At 35.1% G+C, this 14,409-nt stretch overlaps 1 protein-coding gene across 2 annotated transcripts in view; it reads right to left on the reverse strand.

The window, feature by feature from the left end:
• Positions 1-291: 291 nt before the first annotated feature.
• The window catches only part of PEX2 (peroxisomal biogenesis factor 2), a 28,116-nt gene continuing 13,998 nt past the window's right edge, over positions 292-14,409 (reverse strand). For both annotated transcript variants that reach the window (XM_080581642.1, XM_080581643.1), the window contains one exon: positions 292-5,482. In XM_080581642.1, the coding sequence (XP_080437768.1) occupies positions 4,542-5,456 (915 nt within the window). In that variant the 5' untranslated portion in view covers positions 5,457-5,482 and the 3' untranslated portion in view covers positions 292-4,541. The remainder of the gene's footprint in view (positions 5,483-14,409) is intronic.

Raw genomic sequence — 14,409 nt, forward strand, 5'->3', positions numbered from 1 at the left:
CCAGATCACCCTCCTCTACATCTCATATGTATGGAAAGATAAATAGATGTTTTCAGGTAATGCAGAAATGGGATTCTATCCCTGTCATCTCTTTTACAGAATATTGAAACTCCTGATTTTAAGTCTTACATAATACTACTTATTGGAGATCTCTTTTACAGCATATGGAGTACATACAGTAGTGATTTGTGGAAGCAGGGAATCAGCATTCTCCAACTCCTTTCTTCTAAATACCTCCAAAAACATACCTTATGACAACTGGTATTTCTCATTCAAATCAAAACACATGAAGAATTTTCTAACATGTTTATTAAAGTAATTAGTCTTCTTCAAAAATGACTTTATATATTTCTGATATATTGAAAATGTTCATGTAGCACACAAGACCTACAACAGAGCACAAATAAAACTGTTAATACAGGCTTGTAACTCATATCCAAGACTCAGTAAGCTCGGTAAGAGGTCTGGTCCTTTAGCTTTCTTAAATTCTAGGCATTGATCCTTTTCACTGTTGCGTATATAACTGTTCAGAAGTACACTCTCATAGTAGATGAACACTAAAAGCCTTTAGTTTAGAGAAGATGATTGAAAAGATTAACATTCCAAAATAAAATTTACTCTTTCTGTTACAGGAAGCATCAGTAGATTTATCTTGGTCCTTTGTTGCAGTATTTTTTTCCTGAAAATACAATGCTTATGAGGACAAATTATCCATGCAATTAGTATATAAAATTAATTATCCTTTGATTAGTCTATGAATTATTATTTTTTCCTGTCATCTCTTCAGTTAAGACTTTTCTGCAGCTTACACATCACAAGACACACAAAACAGAACTGCAGTATATAAAAAAAAAGGTTAATTTTACTATGCTATAAGGAAGTTGCTGAGTATTGACTTTGTCATCCTAAAACTCTACCCTGAAAGCAAATGATTTTTGAATATGCAACTTGAAATTTTGGTCTCAGCAACTGGAGTTTTGACTACAACAGACCAAAGGTTTCACCAAATGGTGACAGTTGGGGGCGGGGAGCAGGGCAGAAAGGAAGATGTCGGTTAAAGAACAAAAACAAAACAAAAAACAACAACAACAAACCACCAAGAACCAACAACAAAATGAACCATCCTCTTCCTAAACATTCTAATTCGGTGAGATGTGTGGTACTTGCTTACTCACATCGAAAATATAAGAACTAAAGCCACTCTGAAGTTTGGACACACACTGCCATTAATATGTATAGAATATTTGCATCTCCAAATGCAAACAAAAATACCCTACAGTGCATGACATCCACTAAATACCCTAAGTCTTTTTGAGACAGCCAACTGGCTGAACACTGGACTAATTACACATAGTTCAAAAACAGTTTAAATGGCACATTTGAAATTTACAAACGTACAATAGAAGGGAATGTGGTTGAGATAACATTCTCCTGTATCACAGCTCTCCATTTTATTCAGGTGGAAGGTTAGCTTTATTATGATTACTAATCAGTCTCTTATTTTTAAAGTAGATTTAAGTGTTCTCCTATCTTCAATAAGGATTATGAAAACAGTTGACTAAATAAATCTGTAGCTTCCACAGAATATATTAAGTTCCCATCAGTGAAATTAAAATTATTCCTCTGTAATATTCTGCACTTATGAGGTTCTGAAATGGATGCATTTGGACTAAAAGTAAGGTTCTGGATTTTGCAAGGACAGTTCTAGAGGAAGCCAAGGACTAAGTTTCTGGCAGGTATCTGTACACTAAAACCAAATCTAAGATAATCTTAAAATATGAAAAATAGAGGTAGCCTTACTAATCCCTGGAAAAGCAGCTAAGAATCTGAAAATATTTCGATAGACTTCGGGTCCTCAGGAACCAGCGCAGAAGAAGCACTTAAGAAGAATGTTGAAGATACCAAACTGGAAGTCAAATTTGTTGGCCTTGTAGGAAAAGAATTTCAGACAGTTTGCATTACCTTATCCACACCATAAGAGACAGACTACAAACGTTATCAGTGCTGCAGGCTACAAAGCTAACACGCTGATGATGAGGTACTACAGAAGTAGGCCAATGCTTTGGTATGACAATCCATCATCAGTTAATTATCAAAGGTTCCACTCCATAAGAAAAACAGGGCAGACAACAGCAGTATACCAGAGCCAGCAGTGGTATAGTTCTGTACAACAGAAGTACAAAATTTCTAGGAAAAGGTATAGTACTGATACTGTAACAGGGATGAAAAACAGACTATACATGGTACTAGGATTTGCACCTGTGTGAAGTTGCAAGAGATAAAACAAAGCTTGGGAAACTTGTACAGCTTAGTTAAGTAAGTCAAAGCGCAGAAGGGACAGAGGTAGAGCGAATAAGGAAGAAAACATTATTTGAATATTCAGGAAAAGGAAACATTACTGAATAGGAAAGAAGTCAACTCTTAACTAAGAACATAACACCTAAAGGAGTCCAATATAGAAAATCTGGGCACTTTTGACACAATACTGCACTGTGACTTCAGAAAGATTGAAGAGTCCACAGAAAACAAAGGTCTGCTATGATTATAACCTGTGAACACTGGATTTTGGATGTGTATATATCTTAATTAATAAGGACAGTTGGGGGGAGAGGTAGCCAGAATACTGATAATCCTTTCTGGAGACCACCTTCAAGTCAAGGCTACTATTACATTTCTTTGGGAAGATCTACTAAGTAACGCACAGGGATAACTGATACAGAATCACTTCAGCACTAGCTAGTGACTCAAGGATATTCTCCAACAGACTTACTAGCTTTGATACTTCTAATAAGGACATACTTGTACCTCATGGTTCAAATAGCAACTGCGAATAGCAAAAATTTGGCAGGCTGCTGATACACACTGACAAATTATATATTACAGCACACGGTATCTGGAAGCGGTTGCTCTGAAGTCTCTGTTGACTCGGAGAATAGTAGCAAAATTAATGAATTTTTGGGCTGCCCAAAGATACTTATGATCCTACTAACTATATTTAATTGCATCAGATGAAAGCATTATGTGTCACTCTAAAGATCAAAAAACAGAATTTAAGATCTTCAAACAAACAGACTGGTGGGTTGTTTTAATCAGACACTGAAGAATGTAATAAACCATTTTGTAAAAGGAGATCAAAGGTACGCATCAGTTGTTTCTATACTATTTTTGGGACTGATTATTGATGATAGCCAATCAAGAACCCAGTCACCATAAAGTGATTTACTTGGTTTAACTGTGTAAGATTTTGCAAATTTGATTTAAGAGCCAGAGCAGGATAAAATGTGTTTTTGTGTTAACAAGACACTTATGGGTAAGACTTTCTGTTTAAAAAAAAAAAAAAAAGATTGCAATTTTGAAAAAAAATAATATACCCTATAAAACCAAGTCAGAAACTAAATGGATGAAGCATTAAAGAAGGGAATAAAAACATCACAAAGCCAACAGAGAAAAACAAATAGTAATAGCCCCAAACAGAAACAATTACCACAATTACCCATTTTTTAGTACATCTACACACACATATCTGGGTTTGATCTGTTTTCTCTGTGGTAATAAGCCGTTAGTGAGGTTTGGAACCCACCATCACCACTCCAAAGAGTGGCAAGTCCCAAAGACAGCATCTTGAGAGCAAACTGTACTCTCCAAAGTATCCGACTTAGAATAATGCATGTTACCTCAGGTAGCTTCTGCATCCCAGTGGGTGATAGATTGTGTCCCTCAGCTTCATAGGGAAGCACTGGGAGGTGATCATACATACATCACTGAAGATCACAGACACACTGGTGGGTGAGAAAATGAGTTTTGTCATCTGATGAAGATCTAGAAAGCGTACTTTGACCAGGAGATGGTTATATCTCCTGCAGGCACAAGTTAACTTTTTGTCTGTTGACCATACAGATCACTTAAAAGGTTATTCTTCTCTTACAAATAGACCATATGTCCTGTTATGGTGGCTGAATCTGATGAAAACTATTAATAATCTGCTGAGATAAGACTTCGTCTTACACCTTTCCTTCTTTCAGCGGAGCATCACGCTGAGAATTCAGATTTTAAATATTCAAAAATAAAACTATTCTTTAGGTGTAACTAGGACGACTTTCACAAAATCTACTAGTTATGTTGGCAATGGAAGAAGCTTTTAAAAGGCTGAAAAAATCTACAAAGTGGCTAAAAGCTTATTCATCACCTTCTCATCTATCCCTAAGGGAAGAGTATAGCATGAAGTTAGGAAGTGATGGGCTGCCAGACCATGGATCTAAGAAGATACTTGACAACACAGGGATACCAAACTGGGAACAAGTAGTCTGAGAGAACAGAAGAGCTGGTGAAGTCTGTTCTTTTCCTTCCTTCAGATGGGCAAATTGACACTGTTACTCAGTAAAAAAAAAAAAAACACATAATACCAGTAAAGACAAATGTTACAAGAAACTACAGAATCTCCAAAACTGTCTTTCAAGATGTTTATAGTCATTTCTGATTTTTTTCCATTGATCTCTACTATAGTATTTCATGTACAGTATAAAACCAAATCAACTCCCCTATCAGGCACGGAATTCTGTCATTTCAATTTTATATTTCAGTGGCTGAAGGCTGTGTACCTCTGAGCCACACTTAGGACACGTAAAATACATATCAAATAAATAGTTACTTTTAATACAATAGTAACAAAAAACATGCAAACAGCCTATGGTATGCGGCATGGTAGGCCATTCCCCACACAATGAACACTCCTTGCAGTGAACTGCTAATGTGTTTTCATTATTAGAAAGACTTGCAATAGGCAAACACCAAGAAGAAATTTTGAGTTTCAGTTTCTGTACATTAATGAGTGGTAGCAGGTAGATCAGAAACTCAGCAAAACCATGCCATAAGAGCTCCCTGTTCATGTATTCAAATCCTACCTGACGAACACTTTGTGGCTTGCAAAAAACTGACCTAATTCCTAGAATGCGTTCTGTAAGTGTTGCATATGTTCCTTTCTGAAGAAAAATCAGAAAATTTACAAGTCCACACAGTTTAAGAAGTCCAGCTCCAAAATTAAGGTAATGCTTGATTTTACAGAAGGACTGTAGTTGACGATTGCTAAATAAATCATAACATCTTTCTTCCAACCATCTTCCACCAACAGTGAAAATAAGATACCATAACTTCTGGTGTTTGCTCAGAGGCTGGTATTTTTCTGTCTGAGATAAATTATTCTTGTACTGAATATTCAGAATAGCCTGTCCCACAGTTGCATTCTTAGAATAGATAGTGAATCTCCATAGTAAAAACCAAAGAAATGCTTTTAATTCTGGTTCAATATGAGCCAGCACTCCTGGTTTAAATCCATGAAAACAGCTGGTAAACTGGGACCACACTAGTTGTTCCAAGGCTTTGTTTAGTTCAAGAGCATCGAGTTGACTTATTCTAAGCACAGGATTCACACTCTTTTCATTTCCAACGCTGGAGGCCATTTCTTCACAAAAAAACCAACAACTTTCTAGGAATAAACACAAATAGATTTTAGTGTAATAGAGCATTATTTCCTATGTTTATTCTTACTAGAGATAACAAAGTTGTAATATACCAGCAATAAACAATAAATAACAAATGCTTCTTTAGATATGGTTATGTTATCAGGAATTACTACGAGTCCCTTCAGCAAGCTTTACACTAACAGTATAAAATTACCTCTCAAAAGAGTTTGTATTGGACTATTTTTCAAAAATAGTAACACTTTTACTTGGTTAGATAGAAATATGTAACCTGTTTCAGATATTCACAAAATTTCACATATTTCACATTTCATTGTGTAAATTAAAAAAATAATAATAATCCTGGGCACAACTGTTACACTCAACTGGATCTTAAAATGGAAGAATCTTAAAATTAAGATGGTTTATGGAAAAATGGGGAAAATGAGCAGAAAAAGAAATCCAGAAGAGAACAGTGGGGTGGATAGAAAATACTGTTCCAATTATACTTCAGTAGCTGCAGCTGAAAGTAAAAATCTTAGCAATACAAAAAAATGTACAGATTACATACAGAAAAATATAGAAGAAAATTAAGGCAGGAATGATAAAGCCTGCTAAATAAAGGCAGTTTAGTTTAGGGAAGAATCATTATAGAAGATTAAAGAAATATTCAGCCATCAATTATCATACAGAACATCACTAAAGCCAGAATATATTTTCCAGAGTCTTAGACAGGTGCAGAATTGTACTATTTATATTCCTTATATATTAAATTTCCTAGCAAGATCCTAGCAAGACTAATGCATACTAGAAACTTCAACAAACATATACTCTTCCTGTTTGAGCATTACAGAGAAAAACAAAAATATTTCAAAAAATTGTTTAGCTTAAATGTCATCATATCTGGAATTCTCTAACTAAGAAAATAAATGGAATAAATTGTAAGAGCAAAATATGGATAACATCTCCACAATGCAAAAACTGTGTGTTAGCTGATTTTTGGATTATTTTTTTTTTTTTAAATTATTATTCAGAAAACAGACAGACAAAGGGGTTTAGGGAAAGGGGCGTATTTCAGGTAGTGTGCAACATTTTTCAACTTCTGAATCAGACTCTGTAACAGATGAGGGACAGCCTTTTGGAGAAGGTACAGAAAAAATACTTCAAATTTATAGGAGGAAAACCTGCTGTAAAACAAAATCACTTTGAATAAAAGGTGCTATATAGGACCCTATATATGAATGGTTGCTAATGATTTTAAGAATACTAAAAAAGTCCTCCAAATCAATAATGCCATCCTGAAACACTGTGCACCAAAAGTTTTCAAGCCCGGTATAAAATATTATTTATTTGTACCATTTGTACTGTTTTCTGTACCTACATAAATATGACCTGTAATTGGTCATGTCTGTAAGGAAAATACTGTGCAAAGCTCATAGGAAATATGATTTTGTTCTTAATGTATGCTAAGCAACGCTAATTTCCAATTAACCATGACTGACTACAAGGATAGGGCATGGAATAACTCCACTTTGTTTCCTTTAACTCTTCCTTCCTCATTAAGAAATAAAATATGAGTAAAGGTAGCATAAAGCCACCCCCACTGGGCAAACTGAGGTTCCCACCATCGACCCCCCACCAGCCTGACAAGCCAGTAAACAAGGGTATACCAAGCCTGTCTCACTTGCACTTCCACCTTTTCTGTAGTAAGCATTGAGGCGCAGGAAGTTTGTCTGGAAAGCACTACCCAATAACTTACCTCCTCCACTTTGTGATCACAAGATCAATATGGCCCCTACTGTATCTCCCTATATCTCTTCATTAACAGCAGCTCCAATGAATATCCATGCTCCCAGCCCTCATTTCTCACCCCACTACAATTTTAGGAACCCCAGTCTCTGCCAGCCTGCTCTGGAACCTGTCATTCCAGCCTCATGATACTCATTCGTAGCCCCTAATCTAGTTCCTTCTTCATTTCTAGTAACATCTCAGTGACTCCTACTCATTTCACTCTCACCCACCCATTTCGGTTACCCTCTCGTACGCATTCTGTACAGCCTCCAGTACATATTATCTCCCTTCAAAACCCTAATTTTATTTTAATGGCCATCTCACCAAACTTCTATACCCACAGAAAAAAGTCTTAGTGGATCATCTATCAACTCGATCATTTTTTCCAGCTGTCTTCCAGCACCATCCCAGGGGCTGAGATCCTGTTCTTGTAGATTTCGTGTAAATAAGGTAAGTAGGCTAACTCTTTGCAGATTTTTTTTTCCTCCAGTATGGCTAGATTATTTAAAGAAACCTCAGCAAGTGAGATATGGGTCAACAGGAACCTCTTGAAGTTGAAGGAAAACATGTCAAATACACAGGACCAAAACGGATCACAAAATACACGAGAACTCTTGGTCACTATAGGCTGTGGACTGACTGACTGGATGACTGTGTTGCAAAAAAGGACTTGGGAATTCTGGTAGGCAGCAAGGTGAACACAAATCACCAGTGTACCATTGAAGCAATAATGCCTACTGGACTGCATTAGAATGGCACAGACCAAAAGATATGTTCATCCCCCTCTACTTGGCATTACTGGGTCTACACCAGGCATCCAGTTTTGACTTTTTACTATCACCACAAGAGAAATTTCAACAAACTGAAAAGAGTCCAGACACTAATATCATCAGGGAGCCCCAACACGTGATATATGAGGAGAGCATGAAGGAACTCAGATTGTTTAACTTGAAGATATGGTGGCTAAATGCAATCTAATTGTAATCTCCCACTTCCTAAAGGTTACAGAGAAGATTAAGTCAAACCTTTCTGCGATATGCACAATGAAAGAAAAAGTGGTAACTGGTCATGCGTTGCAACATGCGAAATTCCAACCAGACATAAGGAAAAAAAATGTCTTCATGAGAGTGGTTAAACACTGGAACAAGTTTGTCTAGAGGGACTGTGAAATCTCCATCATTGGAGATTCTTAAAACTTTGTCAAACAATGTCCTACTTTACTTGTTCTAACATTGAATTTATCCCCTGTTTTCACAGAAGGCTGGACTAGATGTCATCAAGATCTTTCCCCTGACCTTGGACCTCAACCTTCCAATAAATTTGTGCATGGCTCATCGTATAACATAACTGATTTGTGACTAGAAATACACATATATTTTTCATGTCCCTGACCCTTTATAGAACTTTATTTGAAGGAAGTAATTTCAGTGAGCCTGTCAGTGTGGGATAGAATTTTGTTTACAGAAAATGGAAACCACTTTTAAACCAATGAGTCCAACCACTGTTTGTCAAATTTCCAAAATCATCCCAAATCATGAAAACTCCTTTCTTAAAATTGAAACCAATACTATATATACTGTTTAACTGTGGCATATTTAATTTAGTATTTCTTCCTGAATTGCCAACTAACATTTTGATTCAACTTCAAAGTAAATTTTATGTCAACTATATGAAAAAGGAAGGATAAGACAGAAATGTAACCAGCTAATACAAGATATATATATTCCTCTAAAATTCCTTTAAATTATGCTTATAATATTACTATGCATGAAAAGCGTTTTTTTTTTTTTCCCAACAGTTAGGTAAGAATTCTCAATGTAAGCAATAAAACTGAACATTATTGCCAGGTTTTTTGATCACTGCTAAGCATACCTAAAGTTTGCCATAGGTCATGGCTGTTAACCAGACCCTGCAAGTTATTTAAATATTATAGTCATATAGCTGTGATTTTAATGTGTAAGCACATTTTAGCGTGCTTACCATTACTTACATGCTGAAGCACTCTGCTATAAACTATACTTACTTCAGAACTCATTTAAGGTTTTACTGCATTTACAGAGTAGATTTTCCACCTGAGACACACATTACCTATTTACTTCCCAAAGAAATACATTTCAAGGGAAAATTTGAAACACATACTCACCTGTGAAAAATGTCTTCAAAAGCCCTAATGGTCTAGGTAACAGCAACTTATTTGTTCAAGAGAACAGGCCTAAATTCTGAACTTTCCCTATTTTGTAGGGAATTCCCATTATATATATATTTTTTTGTCTGTGATGGCTGTTTTTTCAAGTGATAGTAAGTAAAGATTTTTTTTTTCCTCTTTACTTCCTCCATATGAAAACCTTTCAGAACTTTATTAGATTTTTTAGTTTGTACTGCTTTCATACATAGTGGTCTTACAGTAGGAATAAGTGAGAAATCTGCTCTCTGTCCTAAAACTGAAATGTCAATACATTTCACTTCTACTTTTTTATACTAAATTTACATTCTATGTTGTGCTGAGCTTAACAGACCATAAAGAGAATGTTGTCTTACCTCCAGTTAAATGCTGTTTGTCATGTCCTTATTTCTTTTTTTTCTTTTTTAATTTGGTCTACTTTACATTATTTAAAATAAGAAGAACTTAAGAACTCAGAATTGTTGACACAATAATGAAAAAGACAAATATCAATGCTCAGTTAAGGATGCCATCACGCATAGGTTATATAATCTATGATCAGAATTGAACAGTCAAAAAAATCTGGTGAAAATAAACAATTGTGTATTGTTTATGATTTTGTGTATGATGTATGATTACATCATACCTGTGTATGATTAACTTGGTACATAAATACTCTTTAAGACAAAACTCTAAAGACCACTACATGAATTTTTTTTCCTTGATTTTACAACTTCACAGATATTGCATACAAAAACTAAAAATTTGTCTGTCCGTCCCCAAAGAACTTTTCTGTCTTAAATAACCTACACTTTGTCTTTTTTTTTTTCTTCCACCTAAGCAAATCAACAATCCTACAGCACACTACACTACAACTACAAAAAATGTATATCACCAGGGAAATAGGAGTTTCTTCTGGTATATGTTAGTGCAGTTATTGAGCATTGTACAAATTATGAATGAATATATTTTATTTGGAAACATGTTATTGACAGAAATCTATCAATAGTAATGTGAGTATTGTCAACAGCCTGCCAATATTAATGTAATTATGATTAAGGGGATAACATAGATTTTAGCTATAATATGAAGTAACATCTCCTGCACTGCTGCTATCAATATAAGTATTATTATTGACCTGTTCTGGGACTATCAGTATAAGATGTATTACCATCAGGCATATTTGTCAATGCATTCTGCCTACAAAAATTCTACATTTAAATTTACAGGTCTGTAAACTTTGCCTGCAGAAATACACAAATCCAAGTAATGTCCAGAGTGCTATTTTTTCTATGGGGCTATTCCACTGTGGATGAGTAATCAAAGGGTTTCTACTGTCTCAGTGCTACTGCAATCTCATTCCCTGCTTTTCTAGCAGAAGCATTAGACTGACATATTATACACAGAAGTGTCAAAATATTTTTTAGTATGATTTGGCAAAACACTGTTTTGGAAGCCAAATAAAAAATATATTTTATTAAGTCAAAACCAAACATTACCTTGCTACACTAACATAAAACTGCATTTAGCATGCAAGAAGTAACACCCCTGTTCACCTCAATGAGTTCACGATTTAACTATTTTACATAGTCTCTTCTGCACAGATAAAACATAGTCTGACGATGGACAGACCACACGGGACCACCCAATCCTAACTCAGCATGAATGTAGGCTGAGAAATACCTAGAGAAAATTTTAACTACCAAGAAAGTAGATTCCAGAACTTCTCTAGGTAGTCTGTTACAGTGTTTTATCACAGTTAGTGTTTTAATTACACAAAAATCTGTTTCTCATACTCAATATAAATCATTCTTATTATAAATAAAGATGGTTTTCATTCCACCGGAGAAAAGAATAACAACATTAGAGAAGAATTTCTAGTTTGTCTGCATTATCTCAAGAGAAAAAAATGGTGAGGATGGTGAGAAGACCAACAGTATATAGAAGACTTGCCAAACTAGATGATATGCTATTTCCTACAACATGTTGTTATCCTCCAGAATAATTTTTTTTTTTTCAGTGTCACAGTTAGTGTTTAAACTGAGGTCTACAATATCTTCAGATCCTTTTCTATCATTTTACTGAGTAATTATTTCCTGATTTGTATTTATGTATCTGAGTTTTTCCTTTTATATGTACTGCTTCATGCTTGCATTGCATGAAATGCACTGCATTTCATCTTGTTGATTTCAGAGATATTCTCATTCATCAAGAGCGTGTTGGATTCAGACCTTATGTTTAAAAAAAAACAAAAAAAAAAAAACAAAAAACAAGCAAAGAACAACAACAAAAAAAAACACCAAAACTTTCAACCCCTTTTCAACTTAACAACATCAGTAACTTTTGTAAGCGTGTTCTCTTCAACCATCCATCTCATTAATGCCTTTGCATTTTGACAGGATACTATAGATAATTACCCTATAAAGGCAATTTCTCAACTTGATGCTGATAATATCACCACCTAATGGCGACAATATTGATATTATCTTTCACCAGCTTGCTTATGTGAGGAAAAAGACTTTATTAAAATGAAGTAGTATTGTACCTAAAGTTTCTCCCTTACTAAGCTTGCCATCCTTTCTAAGAGATGAATATTGAGATTTTTTTACAAACATGTAAAGGTCAAAACATACTGTTTTACAATTTCTCTTCTGATTACTTTAAGGTACAAATTAGTTGCTAAAATATTTGTTCCTGAATCTTAAATTGGAACTGAAACTAACAGCTTTGATAGCTCTCTTAACAAAAGAATGAAGAGACATAAACGTGAACAGACACAGACAACCTTCAGCACTTTTCTGGCTATTTCAACTCTCTAGAATGTTAAACAAATAAATAAATAAAATCAGCAGTGCCTAATTCCACAGTCATTCTAAGATGAATTTTATTAGAATTAAGAATTTGTCACTTGAGCGCATCTATATTAAGGTTCCTTAGGCTATTCTTTTTGTGCTTTAGTTCCACTCTTTTTTCCTGTCTAAAATTAATTTTATGAAGTAGCAGGTCACAGTATATCTCTTACAAAGTAAAGAATCAGTCTCTGAAAGTCAGTTACTTGTCCTCCTTTCTTATTAAATAAGAGATCTAGGTAGTGGACCTATCTCTTTATGCTGCCTCTTACTTAGATTTTTGGACTATGAGATTTTTGGTTCTATTCTTGTGCTTTGTAAATTGACACTTATTTTATTCTTTAGAGTCACTGATTTTATCATCACTTTCTTATGCTAATCCTTTACATTCATCCCTAATAATGAGCATTATTTTTGCTCAAACAACTCTCTGATTTTATGCGTTTACTTGTAGGATTTTCATAAGTGTTAAAAGTTTTTAAGATAAAATAGTATCTTTGCATGCAAATGAACTCTATCTTACTAAGTAGGCAAGACGGACTCTTTTCCTGTAATTCTGCTTTCCAGATTAGCTTTATAGAACAGAGAATAGTTACTTGAACCGTCTTTCTTTACTCCTCAAATTTTTGATAAAACATCTTAAATGAGGCATCAGGAGAAGGAAAAAAAAAAAAAGTGTCCTGACCTCTTCCATATTTATACTGTGTTGGACTATCACTGATAATCTGACAGATTTTTGGAAGATGAGTACAGAACTGAAATATTAGGGTGAACAAAAGCTTAAATATCCCAGATGGTCACAGAGGTCCTCTTTCTAACGTTGTGTTAAGTCTGCCGAAAAACTTCTGCGTTGAATGGGCCTGGGACTTAAGATTCTGTGAATTCCAGGACACTGGAGAATTGCTGATACATAACGTCTCTTTAACATTTATTTTATTAGTATTAACTATCTCAACGCTAATAAAAGATTGGATACAAACACAATATAACAGACTTTATAGCCTTGACAATCTTCTTCCAAAGTTCAAATATTCTACCTAGAAGGGCTCTTCAATTGTTGAAGCTTGTTTCCTAAGCTTTTCATAGTGAATCTAACATTTTTAGTCACTTCCAAACAGAAGTCTTTTCTACTTTTAGTTTTCAAGTAACTCTTCCTTTTAAGTCAGAGCTGAACCTGAAACAGCTGCCCCCTTACAAATTTCCTCAGCCTTCTAAAATAGAAGTTTTGTCTTTTAATTCTAAAAGCCTGATAGAAGGTGTCTTACATCATCTTTAGAATGAGCTCCAGGGCTCAAACACCTGTTGAAAACAATATTATTTCTTCCTGTGCTTCAATAATTATTTTTAAAAGCTTCATGCATATTCAATTGAGTAGGTACAATAAAGTAAGTTTCACCATATTCTTGTTTTTTCTCATTTCTACCTTTACCAAGAAACATTCAACATTATAACATCCTAATAACAAGGATGTATAATTTTGATATAAAACACAGCACAGAACTCCGTTGTTCCCTGCCTGCTCTTTTTAAGTGAGCTTAATTACACAAAACAATTGCTCCACAGTAGACATCATGAGAATACCTTTTACAAGAGAATGACTGGAAAACAAACATAAAGCCTTCTTTGCTTCAGCTAGATTCATACAACTGCTTGGGTTGGAAGGGACCAAAGATCACCTAGTTCCAACCCCCCGCCATGGGCAGGGACACCTCCCACCAGACCAGGTTGCTCAAAGCCCCATCCAACCTGGCCCTGAACACTTCCAGGGATGGGGCATCCACAGCTTCTCTGGGCAACCTGTGCCAGTGCCTCACCGCCCTCTGAGTGAAGAATGTCCTCCTAATATCCAATCTAAATCTCCCCTCTTTTGGTTTAAAACTGTTACCCTTTATCCTATTGCTACACTTCCTGCTATCCTTCACCATTTTTCCTGTAAGCCCCCTTAAAGGGGGGGGCATCCAGAAGTACTGGAAGGCATCTCCCTGGAACCTTCTCTTCTCTAGGCTAAATAACCCCAATGCTCTCAGCCTGGGCTGAGAGAGCACTCCTATCCACCATCATAAATGATTAAGAAATAATGTAAAGAAAAATGAAAATAAGTATGCAATTAAGTACTGAAAAGTGAATTGTGACAATTTTCTATCCTTCACTA

This window comes from Anser brachyrhynchus, assembly GCF_964034855.1.
Source record: "Anser brachyrhynchus genome assembly, chromosome: 2".
NCBI lineage: Eukaryota > Metazoa > Chordata > Aves > Anseriformes > Anatidae > Anser > Anser brachyrhynchus.